The sequence below is a fragment of the Poecilia latipinna genome, unplaced genomic scaffold (genome assembly GCF_001443285.1).
Source record: "Poecilia latipinna isolate Pla-1442-1.1 unplaced genomic scaffold, P_latipinna-1.0 Scaffold285, whole genome shotgun sequence".
In the NCBI taxonomy this organism is placed as follows: domain Eukaryota; kingdom Metazoa; phylum Chordata; class Actinopteri; order Cyprinodontiformes; family Poeciliidae; genus Poecilia; species Poecilia latipinna.
In genome coordinates, this window is record NW_015112901.1 from 17722 (window position 1) to 35766 (window position 18045).

Genomic DNA, 18045 nt, shown 5'->3' on the forward strand with positions numbered 1-18045 from the left:
TGACCTGTGCTAATTTCTGTGGGACTGCTATAGTGTATGATTTGTATTTAGTAACCTTTTCTCTCATCATCCTGTCATCCTTTCAGAATTAAACCTTTTTTTAAGACACAGCGTAAACTTTTCTGTTTAAAACTGAATTTTTTCACTCATGTTTATCTACTAAAGAAGTATGATTGGCAAAGTGTAAAGCAAAGCACAGCTCCAAAAGTTTTGAAAAGTTATAGCACAAAGATGTATTGGTATTGATCTGATAACAAGTAAAGAAAAGGCACAGCATCTCCCAGCAGAGGTCTGATAGAGTCATGGCGCCCAGCAGGGTGATTCATGGAGTGGCCATCCAGTCATCACAGTGCCCTTTTTTTTTTTTTTTTTTTTTACTTGCTCACTTTTGATCAAATGTAAGTAAAACTATATACCATCTTTCAAGAGAAACATTGCAAAGCGCTTCTCAGTAAGATGGTACAACAGCTTGAGCCAACAATGCATAAAACAAGTTATTTGTAAAATCAAATATATTTAAAAAGATAAGTTTGCAACTTTTTAGAGATCACAGAGTTGAAAGGAAGAGAGCTCCAGAGTCTGGAGAAACAGAATGATCTGTTTTTCAGATTAGTCTGGGGGATCATTCAGCAGCAGTCCCTGATTTGATGCAGTAGTCCTCAGATACCCTGGTCCTTGTCCACAAAGAGCTCTTTAAGTCAGCAAAAGAAGCATTTTGAACAAATTACATCCGTTCCTGGAAGGTTTTGGTTCTCAGGTGATAAAAACTTGTCAGCAAGGTTTCATTGCTGTAATGTCAATGAAGATTTTTCTACTGATTGTGCAAGAGTATAGATAATTATTGACATGCCGTTTAAAAAAAAAAAAAGTAACTTAATTTTTGAAAAAGTAATTTAAAGTCAAAATGTCAAGGATATGGGGAATTCTGGACTTTGCTTTTCCCAGGGTTTAAAGTAATATGAATAACTATTATGTCGTAAATTAGCTTGCCATACCCATCGTTCCTCTGCAGTCAGCCACCAAGCGGCTCCGAGGGATCACCATCTTCAGCACAAGCTTCACCTCCCTCCCACAATTCCAATGACATCACGCTGCTAAGTATTCCCGATGCTTCTTCCCACCCTGAGCCATCACTGTTCTCCACACAAGACCAGCAGAGATAGCTTCGCGCTTTAACGATAGTTTTGTAGCTACGCTAGCGTAGTGGACATTGAAACAGTTGTACTTGGTAGACCCCGCTGCCCTTTTTCCTCCTTGTTCGCTTTTGTCTGCTTCTAACTGCCGCTCCTCCTCGGAGGGGAAGAAAATATCCACGAGGTTTTGGTGCTAAAATTACCAAAAGAAAGAGGGGGGAAAAAATAGAAGTGGTGGGGGGAAAGAACCGAACTGATTCGGGCGTGGTAGCAAGGGGGGAAAAAAAGTCATTTTTGCCCTAAAACTTGAGAGAAGCAGCCACAATGTCGTTATCCGTGCCACAGAACGGAGTAAAGGCGGACAACGAACCCGTCATCGAGCTTTTTGTCAAGGTAAGACTGCAGCACAAGTCGTAGAAGTTTTTTTTTATTATTATTATTATTGCGAAGACTCATTGCTACAGTAATTTCAGTGAGTAATTTGATTATTTAAGTCTCATTAACGCCTTTGGAAGCAAAAATCGTACTAATACATTCAAGTGTTTTTTTTTTTTTGTAGTTCAAACGTTTTATTTTAGCTACGTCTCGGTTGGAGGACTTTTTATTGTTGTGATATGCCAAGTGTTTTTGCCTCTTAAATACATATTCATGTTAAATAACTGGAACCAGGTGGAGTCTGCAGAGTGTTAGCCAGGGTGGATGTAGGTTTTACCCGCAAAGGTTGGGGGGCAGGGGAGGTAAATTGGAAACGGGGCGCTTAACAAAGGCTCACTGCGGTCAGTCTGGTTTGATCAAACAATGGGAATTATGCTTTTGTGCCATTTTCATTGTACCATTTTCATTGTGCTGCGTTTGTTCCTGAAAGGTGTCGTGTTCTAAAGCAGCTGATTGTCTTGGAAATCAGTTGTGTTAGTTAAATGTTTTGGGATTGTGGGCATCAAGTAGCCTGTGAAGTCCCCAGCTTGTTTTGTTTAAAGGTATGCTGGTTTTTGTTTCAACACAAAATTGGTGAAATTGTGTGTTTTTGTTTCAATGCAGCCTGTCTATTTGAATACGTATTTTCTACATTATACTATTCTAGTTGTTAGGGCCTACTGCGTTTAGGTCAGTTCATGCAGCTCTGCCTCATCAGGGACCATGATGATGGTGAGGACTTGTGAATGGCTGTTTTCTTTCTTTAGCATGTGTTCCTTTCCAGGGCGGGAAAATAGTAAATGGGAGGGGGGGAAGGGTAGTGGGAGGTGGTCCTGCATTGAGGGAGAGGTTGTTGGTTTGAGAGCACAAATATTTGGAAGGGATGGACATACCAAAAGGTTTGCAACTTTATGAAATCTCCTGTTACAGTGGTTCTTTTTATTTAGTTTCTGCAGCATTGCAACTCTTGTACCAACCACATGCAGGGTGAACGGTAAAGCATCAAATAAATAACTTTACATGAGAAATGTTTTCTGCTTCAAACAGAGGCTAATCAAAACAGAAATGTATCCACCCATCCATTTTCTTACGCTTATTTGAGGGTGAACAGTTCCCCAGCCACCTCCATCACACACTCCAGTTCATTCTGGGGGATTGCTGGCATTCCCAGCTCAGAAAGAGTAAGTGCTCTCTCCAGCATCTGTAAAACCTCCAAAGGGAGGTTCCCATAATAATAATCTTCCAAACGTTCAGTAGGAAATATTTAAACTGAAACTTATTACAATGAACTAAGAATATGATCACAACATGCCATCAAATCCAAATTGACCAGGTGATGCTCATTTCATCTCTTGTACATTTCATACTTGACTCTTCTCAGATGCTTACTGTGAATGTTTTGCATTGACCATCCATCAATTCATGTTGCTTTGGCAACATGAATTGATGGATGTTTTTTTTTTTTTTTTTTTTTTGAATGACAAAGCAGTTCAGGTTGAAAAAAGTCCAAGCCTGTTTTAATTACCTGCCAGTATGTCCATACTTTTAAGCATTAGTGTTTACTGAGGTGGCAGACTTCCATGGCAACATTGAGGAAAAACTGTCTAAAGACAAGTCTGTGTTATTGGAACTAAGCAACAAACTTAACCCTCTCTTTCTTTCTGATTTCACATCTTGCAGTAGAGGTTGCATCATCCCCTGGTCTCAAAGGTTTAGAACTGTGGCTAACTTTTGTCATCTGCCTCTCCCTCCTTGCTTCATGCAGTCCAAACATTTTTTTGTGCAATGTGTATCTTTTTTTTTGTTTGTTTTGTTTTTCGGAGCTGCAGTGGCTCACATGTATTATTGATGTCGTCGTTCTCAGTTTGCTGCGTTAAACCCAGTAATGGGAGACAATAGCAGAGACACGCAGGCACATTACTGTGAGGTGGGGTTCAGTAAGTTCTCCACGCAGTGCGATGTCATATCTGTCACATTACTGTGAAATTTCCAAGCTGACTAATAATCTTTCCAGAAAAAAAGACTCTCCTCAAACTCCTTTTACCTTTTTTAGAAGAATCTGACGGCCCCAGATCTGAGATATTTTGGATGATCTCGCATTTCTTTCTACCTGCCCATGTTTATAGCAACAATGTTCGCATTGCCATGGCAGCATTTCACACGGTTCTCATGATTGCTTGTTTTTATAGCGTCGAATTGCACATGGCTATGACATAATGGCTTTGTAAGTGGGACGGTCCAATGTTGACCTCATCAAAAGATTAGATAACATTTTGTTTTCAGTAGCATCCTGGTGCTGGACTTTGACTTCCTGTCGTCCGCTCGTCTGTTTTACTTGGCACCTCCACTCATCGAAACGTCAAGTAGATAACCTTCATCAAGTGTCACTTTACGTGGTGATGGACTCCATGTGTTAAATGTAGCATGTGTCTAATGTGGTCCTGTTACAACTATAAACTTCTAAATGTTTGGCTTTTTGTTTTTTACTATTCCCCTTTGCCCATCCTGTCAGTTTATGTGGATGCATACGACTTGAATATGGATTCAGAGAAACTACACACAGGTGGACGATATTTACTATGACTTGTGGTGAATTTGGTTTATTTATCAGTGTTGATTTAAGAGGCTAAATGAATGACACTCAGTTTTTACAAAACCGTGGATAATTTTTATTCCCCCCCCCCATTTATGTGCTATTTTGTCTGTCACGCGCAGCCCTAATGATATAGATAAAAGTTTGTAATGGGACAAAATATGTATTTAAAAAAGAAAAGTTCAAAGGGTACCATAAGCATATTTCTATCAGTTACTGAAACGCTCTCCGCCTCCATCCGACCTGACTGAATGGAAATTAGCAGAATACTGATGAGTCTGGGAAACAGGCAGTCCTTATCTCCGTCTGCACGCCGAGACCGTGCCAGGGTCACACATTATGGTTGCAAAGCCTTCTGCTGCTGCCTCCAGACTTCCAGCCTGCTGCCAGTAAATGTGCTCTAAGAAGTGCTTTTAGGTCTGGATGGCAGAAGAGCCCATCTGTGTTTGTGCGTGTCCTCCGGGACGGTCCCATGGGAACCATTGAAGCTGACGACAGCTTAGCGTTTCTGTTGCCGTCGACGGGGACGGGGCTCCCAGTCGGGTTTTATTTTCTCGTCTCTATTCATGAACCTCATGGTAAACATTAATGCTCGCACAGTCCCTGTCCTGTGAGATTTACTGTGAGGCCTGAGGGACAGTTGCTGTGCTATCTGTTGCAGCATGTGACGGTCAGACGTGCCTTGTGATTTGACGGTTTTATGGAAACACAAAGATCTTCTTCTTCAGTGAGACATCCAAGGCCGAATGGTGTCTTATTTTTCTGTTTTAAGCTGTTCTTCATCTCCTTTTGAGCAACCATTTCTACTTATTAGTAAATCAATAAAGCGGTTTAGTCATCTGTCAGCATTGTGAGTTAGAGGACAAAGGCTAATGTCTTGTCTCACAGTTTAGCCGCAGAGTTTTGCTGTGTGTTGTTTACGCTTTGTGAATTTGCCTCTGCAGCACGGCCCTGAGCTGCTGCTTCTGTCTGGTTGACTGAGTCTCTGGCTGCTGGCCTAATCGATCTGCTGGTGTGTTATTACACCAATTTGAACAGGTGCTGCAGAAGCAAGTCCCTTTAATTTCTATTAAACCAAAACTAATTTGTGTCCAGGTCCTTAAAAAACGCACCTTCTTCTTGACCACATCAAACAAGGTTAGTAATTCTGCCTGTGAAATAAGATCTGGTGTTATTTGGATACCAACAAAAGAGATTGTTTTAATGAAGGAATAGACAATAGATGTACAATATCTAAACAGTTTAGCTTCATTGTACGAAGTATTTGGGTCTACCATTTTCTGTTTACCATTTGATGCACGATGCAGCCAGTTTGATGCATGAGTTTTGTCAAGATTTTTCATAAACTTTTCAAATGTATAGTCAATCCGTAATCAATTTTGAAGCTTTAAGTTTAAAACTTATTTCCATCCTTTTACATTTCATCGGCTTTTCTGAGGATGAGTGGCTCTGTCCAAGCCACTCGGCCGGGCTTAAGGAAATAAATGTAGCCTCTCCTTTTCTGATTTGTTGGCAGTTTTTTTTGTTGGTTTTTAGCTGGACCCTGTTTTCACTTTCTAATCCCAAAGATGCACCAACTCACTGTTTTGCGGTAGAAAGCGACAGAGTTGGACTTGGACATGGTTGACTGCTTAGTTTGGTCTCAGAAGAAAAAAAAATCTTCCATTTCATTTATTTCATACAAAGCTGCTCTGTGCTTATTTTGTTATGTATGATTGGACAAAATTTCATCATCCTCGTCACACGACATAAAAATTGGTACATGGCGGGCAATAAAGAATATTTTAATTATGTGGTAATAAGGTGCTGTTGATGGGTTTTCCTGCCTCCTATGTTGCATCTCGTGCCATGAGATTCCCACTACACCCTTAGTTATTACTTTATGGCCGTTTCCTGTGGTAGTAAAACACAAAGAGGAAAACTTAGTAGAAATGTTATACAGCTAAAGAGAATGTTGATTGTAACCACAGACATGTGGAAGAGAAACAAAAATGACCAAAACGCAAACTTTTAGCCTGCATTTTTGTAAGTTCAACATCTGGAGATAAAACATTTAGGATCAGAGCATTCTCGTGAAATAATAAGCTTAATGTGAGAGTAACTTGTGTTGTTTTTCCATTTCAATTCATCTACTGAAAAGAAATGGGGTTAAAAAAGGAATTCATATATATATATATATATATATATATGTGTGTTTTTTTTTTTTTTTGTTTTTTTTAACAAAGAATGTTGTTCATATAGACGAGTAACTTAAGACTGAAGTTGTGCTCTCTTGTATTTCATGTGGTGTGTGCTGACTCCTTCAAATATGCAACCTGAACACACATTCCGTGCACTACTAATAATAGTACGTTGATTGGTTGTTTATTGCCATTTTTATTAAGCTTTTCAATTTTCACTTCTGCAAGATCATGTTTTAAAAAGAAAGTTATCCTTATTAAAGACAACATTCATATCTTTGAGACCTTTTGATAGGCTTGAAATGAAGTATTTTCATACTGTATGGAAATTAGAAATACAACACCTGTTGAAAGGAAAGGGCAGTAAGATGCATAAAAATAGTCTATGTACTGACCTATTCAAACTCGCAAACTGGAGCACGAGGTGTTGCTTTGCATATTTGATTATTTATAGTGTTCTAGGGAAAAGCAAGATGTAGTAGACGACCTGGGAGGCAAATCTTTGGCACGTCAGTTTGGCCTCTGTTTGTTCAGCGGGGCTGATAAAACCAGGGTTTCTTTGGCACTGATCGGCACGCCAGCTCTGGAATTAGGGACTGGTTTCCAGCTGTAAAGGTGAAACATTTACCTCCTGTTTTACCTTTATCTTCCCTTCATTTCTGTTCAAGGCTTTTTTTAGTCTTCAGGGTCAAAGTTTCCACACAAATCCACTGGTTTTCATGGACTAATCCAGCACAGTAGTCAGACAACTGACTGGAAAGTTCTGAGTTTTCCACAGAGTGACGGCAGCCTGAGTCAGAGCCGGACTAAAGATGTGTTGGTTTTCCCATATTCCCTCTGAAAATGACTCCTCTGTACACTCATCTTTCTGACTGTGGTCAGGACTCATTACCCACCCGATCCAGTCTGAGTCATTCACTCATAAGGCCAAACCTCACTTTTTTTACCCTTAAGGATTTTTTTATTTTTTAGCTTTTTTGTCTTTAATGTCTTGGAAAAAGTAGGCACAGCCCTTAAACGTTTCAGATTTTCTTACACTGTAATCAGAAATTTCTATGTATTTCAGTTTTATGATAAGTGAAAATTAAAATGTTGTTTTAATGTGGAACAGTTTTTAGGTAACAAATCCAAACTGTATTTAGCTTTCTATCATTGAAATAATTGAAAATAAAATAAAATATCTACAGTACAGGTGGGAGAATCTGTTAACACACGGGAGCAGCTTAGTGATCTTAACATGCACTACGTTATGTTGGTGTATCATATATAAAATCCCATCTTCACAAAGTATGAAAACATTCAAAGAGGTGTGCATAACTTTGCAAGGCGCCGAATGATTAAACAATATGGCCCATGAGTAATTATTACACTTAGCTTTTTTTTATATATATATATCTATAAAGTGAACAAAATTCCAGTACAAGCTCTGTAATTATGTCAGAGTTGTTCATTTCATATGTAGTCAGGGTTTATTTTAGTCACCCACCAACTCTGGAGACTTTTCCAGAAAGCCTCGAGAGGCGTTGCCCTCAGGTTTCCATGGCTGCATTCCTACTGTGTGAAAGCATCAGGAGGGAAGCAGTGGCGTTCGTTGCATCGTCAGTTCCTTATTCGGTCAAGTGCGGCTTGAACCTTCAGAGCAGTCCGACCAATTTAGAAAAAGAAGTGTGTCGGGGAGGGGAGCTGCACGGGCCGCCACGTTACTAAAATTAGCTTTCTATACCAGAGGCTGAGCGGACTGTGCCCTGCATGAACAGGATTCATTATTGTAGAGAATTGTCGCGTCACCGTTCCAGAAACGGAATGTCGAGCTTGCGTCTTATGCTTGGAAAATGTTATGGGCTTGTGCCTGGGAGTGCATACCCAGCCACATCCTGAATACTTTTGTTTGGCCTCACTGTCCGGGTCATCGTCTCCTAGATACACCACACTCACGCCCTCCACTGCAACGGTGTGTGTGTGTGTGTGTTTGGAATCTGTTGATTTTTCTCTCTGCTGTTTGCAAAAGTCAGCTGATGCTTACTTCCTGTTTCAGATAAAAAAAAATTTATCCAAATGACTTAAATATGTGTGCAGCTGCTGGACATTTCTAATACTGGGGAAAACAAATGAGTACAGTTGTCACTAGTAAATGTTTCTACATTCTTTAAGGAATTAATTGGAAATGGGACTGAAATGATTAATTGTGATGAATTTATTATTGAAATAATCAGCAACGAGTTTAATAATCAATTAATCATCAGCTGAAAATGCCAATTTGCTTAAACACACACACACACACACAGCAACAGCTAAGGCAAAACTGTTCAAAAATATACATTTTAAAACAAATGCAACTATCTATCTTATCTTCTGTGAACTCCTTGAGTGGCATAGTTTTAGCCTTACCCAGTTTAAATTCTGCAAAAAAAAAAAAAAAAAAAATCTATTAAGAACCTATTGCTATCCAATTATTTATCGGTTAATCTAAAACATAATCAACAGATCAGATCAGTAGCAATGTATGGATTTATTTACATGTTTAATGCATTTCTAATATTGCATAACAAGTAAAAAAAAATCAGCATAACATGCTAAGATTTTTTTTTTCCCTAATAATCATCAGAATAACAGCCCTATTTGGAAAAGCTACACCTTTGCCAACTCATGTGTTTTGCCTTTTATGGTTACATAGCTTGTTCTTGTGCATGAGTTTTATTTGTGTTTTTTTTTCCTTCCTCTTGCTAAAATATGACCTAAAACTTGACAAACAAGCCATGCTTTGTGCTGGTGTGTTACAGAAGTTTCTCCAGAAACCTTCTCCTAAATGTCAAACTCTGGAAAGTGTTAGTAGGACGAAGGCGGACACTGTTTACGAGGCTGTCCCAAACCTCTTCTGGGTTATGAATTTTCACCTTTTAATGGCAACGCTGAGGAGAATATCATTCTCCCAGGATCACCTCCTAAACTAAGGAAGGCATCCTGGTTGGGGGGGGGGGGGGGGAAATGGGACATTTTTGGAATATTTTCCCCCTTTTTTCCAAATGCCCAACCCCCCCCAACTCCACAGAGGGGCCCAGGATGAGGGGAGAAGGAATTAAAAGGGAAGAGAAGGAGGAAGAAGAGGGCTGTAAGCCAAAGAGCACATTGCTTGCAGAGCTTGCTATCTAACCTTTTCCTTTCATTCCCACTTAAGGCATCCATTACCTCTCACACTCCTTCATGTTTATCAAAACATTTGATCCTTAATTTCCTCCTAGCTTCCTGTAACGTCTCTGGCTCTCGTCATGCTGCCGATCTCTCCTGGCAGAGAGCTGCTGTCTGCCACTGCTCTGGGAACAAGGACGAAAACGGTGCCCTCTTTCTCGATCACAGTGGCTCATATGAACTCTATTTTAAAGCTGCTCTCTATCTTGAATTACAGTAAACCCTCTTTTGATTTACAAATGCCATTTTGTCATGCGCTTTGCATTTTATCACCGCTGACAGAGAGCGCACTTCAGACAGTTCACCTGCGTTATTCTTCCTCTGCATGCTGTAAGCTCTCCTTTCCATGTCATATGTTCCAGCCATTGCTATGGGAACAGTTGCTGTGTCGCGTTTCCACCCTTGATCTAGACCTGAATGCTCCTCTGTAGGCGCTGCGCTGGGAGATAATCATCCCGCTGATGTCCTTCTGATCCTGACGCAGGTCCGACTGCCCCGAGGCCGGAGCTTTATTCTGGAGCTGATCATGCAAACGCTCGAGGGGAATTTCATTTACCAAATAATGGCTGTGGGATTTAATCCCAGCGTTTCAGATATTGAGTTCAAAGAAAGGGAAAGGGAGAGGACAGCCGCTGTACAATGGGAGCCAGCAGACAGATCAAACAGAGCCATCCCACAGGGCGTCACACAGAGGACAACAGCAGCAAGTCTGTCCACATGAGCAAGAAAATGCTGGGTTTGGTTGGAACAAAGTCCTCTATTGTCCACAGATCAGACCTGCATCTCTGATAGGAAAGTGTTTATCTAAGATGTCAACTGATTTTAATCGGTCACAATGCTCGCTCCAAATCTGTCCTATAGTAACTATGAGTCTTATCTTTTGGCCCACTTTGCATGATCTGTGCAGTTTCTTGAAAACGTGAAACCGCCTTAAGGAGAACTGCACAGAGAGAGAGAGGAATGCAGAGTTCTGCAGCTCTACCGTAATGAATATATTCCGGGGCATCAGCATTCAAATGACCTCAGCTTGTGCTCTGCAGAACTGATGGACTGCTTTACATGCACAAACACATCCAGGGGCCCGCAAAATAAATATGAAACTTTCACCTTTATGTTGTTCAACTTTAAAAATGGGACGTTATTAATTTTAATCGGTTTAAATATGACATTTTCTAAATTGGTTAAAAGAAAAGAGTAAAGGCACGTTGTACTTGGTTCTGCATGATTTTCCTTTATCAGTTCGGCCTGATTTGGAGGTGTTGCCGCTGTGGCTCAGCTGAGGTGTTCAGGAAGATCAGGTTGCTTTTATAGCGCTCCCAGCTTGTCAGCATTGTTGAGTGTAGCGCCTTATGTTCCTCTCCACAATGCTCTATGGATTTCCTGTGTCTCGTTTAAATCGGAGAAATTTTCTTGTCGAACAAGAACCATGATGAGACGATCATTAACGCAGGTGTTGGTACATTCAGCAGCACGAGTCCTGCTGTAAAAGGAAATCAGCCTTTATGTTGTGAATACAGAAAACTTTCAAAGTGCTTATTAAGACTCATCTTCCTTGACTTCCAAGTGAAATGCACAATTTACATTCATCTGAATAGAGTTTGAACTGCCAAGCAAGAACTGGATCCTTAACATGTGACCGGTCAAGCCCATGTCCAACATCAAACTCTGTGCTCTCTTGAAGAACTGACTGCTACTAAGTGCATCTTTTCCCACCACTTTTCTTCCTTCCACTTAACTTTCCATTGACATGCTTGAATGCAGCACTCTGAAAAGAGCAATGGTGATCTGTTGCTTACCCTCCTTGTAGAGAGAGTCATCAGTCTTCCTCGGGAATATTTAGGCTCGCATTTTTGTATTAATCAGTCAATCAAATTTTATTTGTATAGCATATTTCAGCAGCAAGGCATTTCAAATTGCTTTACATAATTAAAATAAAAACAGCATGTGACATTGAATAAACAGTGAGAAAGAGATTTTGAAAAAAAAAAAAGATTTAAAAAGATAAAAACATTAAAACCTGCGCCCCTTTTAGGACTTCAGTTAAACATAGTTTAACTGAGTCTCTAACCCTCTGGGCACCGTTTGACAAGGACTCTAAACCCCGTAGGATTTTAGGTAAATGTCGTTTAACTGGGACGTTTTCCGGGGTGAGGGGCTTTACATCATTAAAACATATTAAAAACCTTTTTTAGATTACTTTTTTTTTTTTAATTGTTCTGGAGTTATACAAGTTTTTTTTTAAGACTAATGTAATTTCAGGCTGTTAAATTTGATATTGGTATTTATCTAAATGTGCATTTAAGAAGATTTTATTGGGATACCTCGGGTAAAGTTCTTACTGCTCTGACGGTTTGTCTATTTGTGATTATTGTTCGGTGTGAAGGAGAAAACGAATCACTGCTTTTAACTTTTCTCTTTTGTAGTAGGGCGGATCACTCAGACATTTATTTCAAAGGAAACAAACTCTTTGTGACTGGCTAGCTTTGATTTTCTCAAGCCCCCGGTTTGTTTTGATCACGTCGTTAAACAGTATTCATCAGACTGGAAGAGTTTGTGTCGATTAATCACCCTGCTCAGCTTGTTTGTGCAGGCTTACTTAAGAAAAGTCTTGTTCTTAAGTTTCCCGTTACTCTGAAGTGTTTTTCCAGATTGATGAAGAGGAAAATGTGCTGAAGTCTTTAGGACTTTAGAGTCGGTGTCCAGCGTTTCACTCCTACTTATCTTTTTTGAGGCGGAGAGCCTGAAAGAGTCATTGTCTGAAACAGACCCTCACTTGGGGAGTGAAGTGAAAAGCTGTGAACTTTGTAAAGGTTGTGTAAGAGAGATATGATCTCTACTTGTTGAATTATTGCAGCCCTAAAATGCAAGCCGACTGCATTCAGAGATGTTTAGATCTTGACTGTTAGGGTTTCCATGGTTCTAGTGATGAAATCTGTTTTGTTTTCTTTTTTTTTACCCATTTTGTCCCCTTGTTTCTAAAGAAAGATACGTGAAGTTCTTTGGTTATTCTTTTGCTTCTCTAACTCTCACTCTGTTTGTTGAAGGCGGGAAGCGACGGCGAGAGCATCGGAAACTGCCCCTTCTCTCAGAGGCTCTTCATGATACTCTGGCTTAAAGGAGTCGTCTTTAACGTCACCACAGTGGACCTGAAAAGGTGAGGCCTGCTTGTTTTTAAACCTTGCTTAATTTCAGACAAAATGCATCTTTTTGATTTCTTCCTGGGTGGAGCTGTGCTGTAGCCCTTTGATCCAGCTCCACCCTTTAACACGCTCGCTGCTTCCCCACTCCTTGTTTGGTTTTCCCATGACTCCTTCCCAAGCTGTAGAAAATGAGAGAAAAATAAACATGCAGGCTCCAGAGAAACTATTTAAAGCTCCTTGACTCGACTCCCTTCCTGTTTGGTGCGGAACATGTTTTCCAACCACTTGGATAAGAAAACTGTGATCTTCAGAATTTTTCTTTAGTTTTGCCTACCAGCTTCAGGAACATGTACTTTTTCCAGGGGCCCGATGATCTGCACCTCCATCCAGGGTTCTGATGGATGATTTACGTCTTCTACGTAATTTTTGCCACTTTGTTTTGAAACATTGTTTGCTTATATGGCAATAGAAATATGATTGGGCTACCCCCTAAAAAAAAAGAAAGAAAAAAACAACAATGTAACTTTGAGTCACATTCCTCTTGCTTCCTAAACAAATCTATCCATTTTTTTCCATCCATCCCTGTATCTACCTGTCTGTTCAGATTGTCAATTCATTCCTCCACCTTTCCATCAATTTATTCTTCTATTCATCCACCATTTTATCATTCATATAATTTAACTCAAAAGTTCAACCAAAACCTGGAATTTGAGTCTCAATAAGTGTGCTGGAAATTAAAGCCATGCCTATTTTGCTAGTTGTCAGGTTTTACTCGCATGCCTGCGTATTCATAATTAGTTCAGAGGTTTAGATGTATTTACATATATTTCCCTGTGTGGCTCCTGCAAGGATGCTATAAATTTCAGCCGTGTAAAGCAGTTGATGTTGCTCACTATTTTTCTTTACCTCCTTCTCTCCCTTCATCCAGTTGTAATTCTTTCTTGTTGCTATATTTTAGTTTTTTGAATGAATAACTCATATTTGCCTTTTTCTTTGTCATTGGGAGCCTTTGAAGTCAACATGAAATGCATGTTTTTGTTTATGGTGGTTTTACTGTAGAATTTAACCAGAAGTGGAGGCCGTGTTGAGCTCGTTTCCCTGGAAAAACATGTTTTACATCTATTAATAATAATTCTTTGGAATTTCTTAATCTTCTGATTGGTTGACATGTCTTTGCTCTCCTGGACTGTGAGGGCACCTCTGTACCCGCTCCTCAGTGATATCTCTCGGGGACTGTACCACACCCCATTAACATGCCAAAGAGTTGAGGTCATTTCCCCTTTTTTCTTTGCCCTTAAATGGCTTTTCTCAAACTGCGGCCGCCGTCGTCGTCGCAATAAAAACATTGAGGATCTGTGGACGTTTGTTTTTGTAGCCCACAGCAACATCGTTGCTGTGTTTCGTGTTGCTTTTCTAGCGAGAGGATTTAACGGGCTGTTTGTGTTTGACCACTCACTTGTGTTCACACTCCTCATTCAGCACATGCTCATTTCTGTTTGTGTCTCGGCCTCATCTGCCTGCCATCTGGTACAGAATGTGCTGGCTGCGAAGGCCGCAGAACGGAGGACGCACACAAGAGCACAACACTCGGTTAGAGAGACAGCAGCTGGAGCTGCAGTGGGAGAAAAGCCTGGACGACTTGGTTTAAAAAAAAAACGGCTTTGACTGAATCGAATGGCCTTGTTTTCACAGGAAGCCCGCAGACCTCCAGAACCTGGCTCCCGGCACGCACCCGCCTTTCATCACGTTTAATGGCGAGGTCAAAACTGATGTCAACAAGATCGAGGAGTTCCTGGAGGATGTTCTCAGCCCACCCAAGTGAGTCCTTTTTAACCCATACTATAATAGCACACCACACCTATGCACCAAATGTAACTCATTATAGTCAAAACACTGAGCATAAAACGGGAGTGGAGACCTCAACTTAAGTCATTTGGAGAATTATGCCACAACATGTCTAGGAAAAGGGATTTGCACCAGTGGTGTCCAAATGTTTTGGCATCAACAATAAATTAGGCTTGCAGTATTTTATTAAAACAAGTCGTTGGACTTATTTGTAGGAAATGTAAATCACTACATTAAAAAAAATAAAAGGTTTATTTTTGAATGCTTGCCTTTTATCTAACCCTTGTGTTTACAAATGGGGTCCAACCGACCCCGCACCCATAAAACTTGTATCATTTGCCTCAGTCCTCGCACGCACAAGGGTTAAAAAGGGGGAAACAAGTTTGCAAATTATTTTGGGCTCGATTTGAAAAACAGAAGAAAAGGGCTCTTTTTTTTTTTTTCAGCTATAAGAACAAAGTTTGGGTCACTATTTATTTGAGAGCGCTCACTGCATTAAGTTGAATGAATAAATTTGAAAGCAAATTTTGTTGCACCAGTCTGTTCTTGAGTAAAAGCCCCTGGATAAGATTTCATGTGATACACAAATACAAAATAGTCCATAATTGTGAAATAAAAATAAAACTATACAAGCTGTAAAACATAATTTACTAGTAAAATCACAACTTCCCTGAGTCTGTATATTTATCAGCTTGTTTATAGACAGAAGTGTTTCACCATTCTTCTTTGCAAAGAAACAACCTCAGTTAGCTGTATGTAGTGTGTGTGTCTGTGTGGGTGTGTTTGATCAGCATTTCTCAAGTCTGGTCACTGGTTCTCTACTGGATTTAAGTTTAGATTTCAAGGAAGTCATTTCAACACCTGGATCTGCTTTAATCTACATCATATCTTTGATCTGGTTACATGTTGGGGTTTGTCTTGTTTTGTGATAATCCTACATTTGTCTGAAGTCTTTCTCAGCTTTTCTCTTGAGTTGCTTTGTATTTGGCTGCATCCATCTGGCCTGTTACCATTGAAGAAACCACCTTAATTTCACCAGGATGATGTGCAGTTAGTTTTATGCTCTACATGGGTACATTACTTTTAGACTCTAGATTACATTGCCTTACTCAGAATTGTGGGTATTTTTGGGCAATTGAAGATTATTTCTTTGCTGTCAGTTGTGATTGCCATAACGACAAAAATATTCTCCTTTGGTAAAGCACAGACTTTGTTTTATCTATTGTTTTTTTTTTTAGATACGTCAAGCTTGGTGCCAAACACCCCGAGTCTAACACAGCCGGCATGGACATCTTCGCCAAGTTTTCTGCCTACATCAAGAACTCCAAGCCAGACGCAAACGAGGGTAAATTACCTGCATTTGTCTTTCACACTCGCATTCTCACACAGGTGTGTAAGATTAACTGCATCATGGATACCTTTCAGCTGTGAAGGGAGTGCTGTCTGGTCACTAGGCAACCTTTGTAGCCCTGCCCTGATTGGCGGATTCTGCCCTGATTCAGGAACACAGCTCTTTTGTTCTGCTGCCTCCTCTTGTGTCGCTCCTCATCTCACCTGGAGCTTTCCAGAAAAAACCTCTCAGCAGCCAGTGCTCACAGTCTGCTCCTGTTCTACCTTAACCCTGCAAAGTAAAGCATCTCTCAGTAAGACTACAGATTAGAATATCAAGTCTTTTAGGTGTTACCTAATCTAGGTTAGGCTTCTTGTTATGGCTCTTTATGGAGAAGTCCATATCTCGCTTCAGGTGCCTGTGCTCCGCCTTGGGGAAATATTGATCCACAGTGAGTTTAGACGAGGGCCTTGGCTGTGTCAACAATGAGAGGCTGAATCTCACAGTTCACTGATAAGCGCTCTAAAACATAGCAGCTGTTGAACCCCTGAAGCTTTCATTCCCTCAAATTCATTGCATTTTTTCTAACAATAAAATCTCTTAAACAATCACAGATGATAAAATGTGTTGTGTGTAGAATTTGCCTTCCATCCTAACAGAATGCAGAATATTGTTTAAAAAAATTTTATAATCAAAAATACATACAATAAAAGCTATTTTTTTTTTTTTAATTAATGTACATATTGTATATTACTTGATAAATGCTGCCCCCGTGTGGTTGCAAAGCATACAGCCTAAGCAGCTTCAGTGAAATGATCTCCGTTTGCTGTCGCTGTGTTCAGCTCTGGAGCGTGGGCTGCTGAAGACGTTGCAGAAGCTGGACGACTACCTTCGCTCCCCGCTGCCCGACGAGATCGACCACAACAGCATCGAGGACATCAAGTTCTCCAGCCGCAAGTTCCTGGACGGGGATGAAATGACCCTGGCGGACTGCAACCTGCTGCCCAAACTGCACATAGTGAAGGTAAACGTTGATGATGGTTTAAGCAAGTTTGAGTCAAATTAGATGAATTTTACTGAACCTGATTCAACCTCTCGGGAGTAAGATGGAATTTTTCCTCACACAGCCGTGTATATCGTAACTTTTAACTTTAAACAGACTGTGATGAAAGGTTTTTATGAAGACTGAAAATGCCCCCAGACAGTTGCATCTTCATCTCAGTTGCCTGCAGTTCTTTGTCGCGTGTTACAGGTTGTTCAAGAGAACTTTGAACTTTCTCTTTTAGGTTGTGACTAAGAAGTACCGAGGCTTTGACATTCCCAAAGAGATGACGTCCATCTGGAAGTACCTGAATAACGCCTACACACGTGAGGAGTTTACCAACACCTGCCCCAGCGACAAGGAGATAGAGATCGCCTATGGAGATGTAGCCAAGAGGCTGGTCAAATAAACGTCTCTTCACGGTCCACATTGCCCACTAAAATCCTAACCCATTCCGCCGTCCTCTCTCATTTCCTTACACCTCCCACTCCTCAGCATCTGGACTGATGTGCCTCATTTTTGAGACAGAAGCAAAAAAAAACAAACTCTGGACTTCTTTTCCTTCTCTGCTCATCCTGTTGTCGTTTCCCCCCTCTGGTCTTATGAAGGTCTCTCTTAGTTGAATCAGTAGAGGTCACCCTTGTTCCACATTGATCATTTAATCGCTTCTGTTCTTCACTCACTATTGTATGTGTGACATGTTATAGCGGAGCTTATCAATGTTCAGAGTTAGATAAGTGACCTTTCGGTTGACTTTGTCTCTGCCAGCAGAGGAAATGTCACAAGCCTTTGTTTCTGGAATATTAAATTGGATTCTTCTTGGATTGTAACTGAAAACTTTTTCCTTTCTTTTTCGGCTGATTCAGAGATCTTGTGAACAGTGTTGAAGCTTCAGTGTTTCTGCCTACAGTATTTAACAGGGTTAGACTAGAAGCTGAAAATAATACAAACCGGAATGCAGAGATGGTTTGTTATAAATATATATATTAAAAAAAAAATTGTAACAGACTGGCAAACAAACTTTGATTTTTTTTTTTCCCCCTCGTTGCCTCAAATGCTTGGGGGAGAGTAGCTCAGCTCAGAATTGTAGGAAACGTCTCAGGACTAATAAACCCTGAGATTTACAAATATCCAAACACATGTAGCTCATAGTAAAGTATTTTTATTGCCTCGTTGCTGCAG

The 18045-nt window shown here is 40.3% G+C and overlaps 1 protein-coding gene across 1 annotated transcript; it reads left to right on the forward strand.

The window, feature by feature from the left end:
- The first annotated feature begins 1013 nt into the window (after positions 1–1013).
- Positions 1014–17404, forward strand: clic4 (chloride intracellular channel 4). Its single transcript, XM_015034023.1, has 6 exons — positions 1014–1526; positions 12551–12660; positions 14339–14464; positions 15730–15836; positions 16664–16845; positions 17108–17404. Exons 1-6 carry the CDS (start codon positions 1458–1460, stop codon positions 17270–17272), a joined length of 759 nt encoding a protein of 252 aa, XP_014889509.1. The 5' UTR covers positions 1014–1457; the 3' UTR covers positions 17273–17404.
- The last annotated feature ends 641 nt before the right edge of the window (positions 17405–18045 follow it).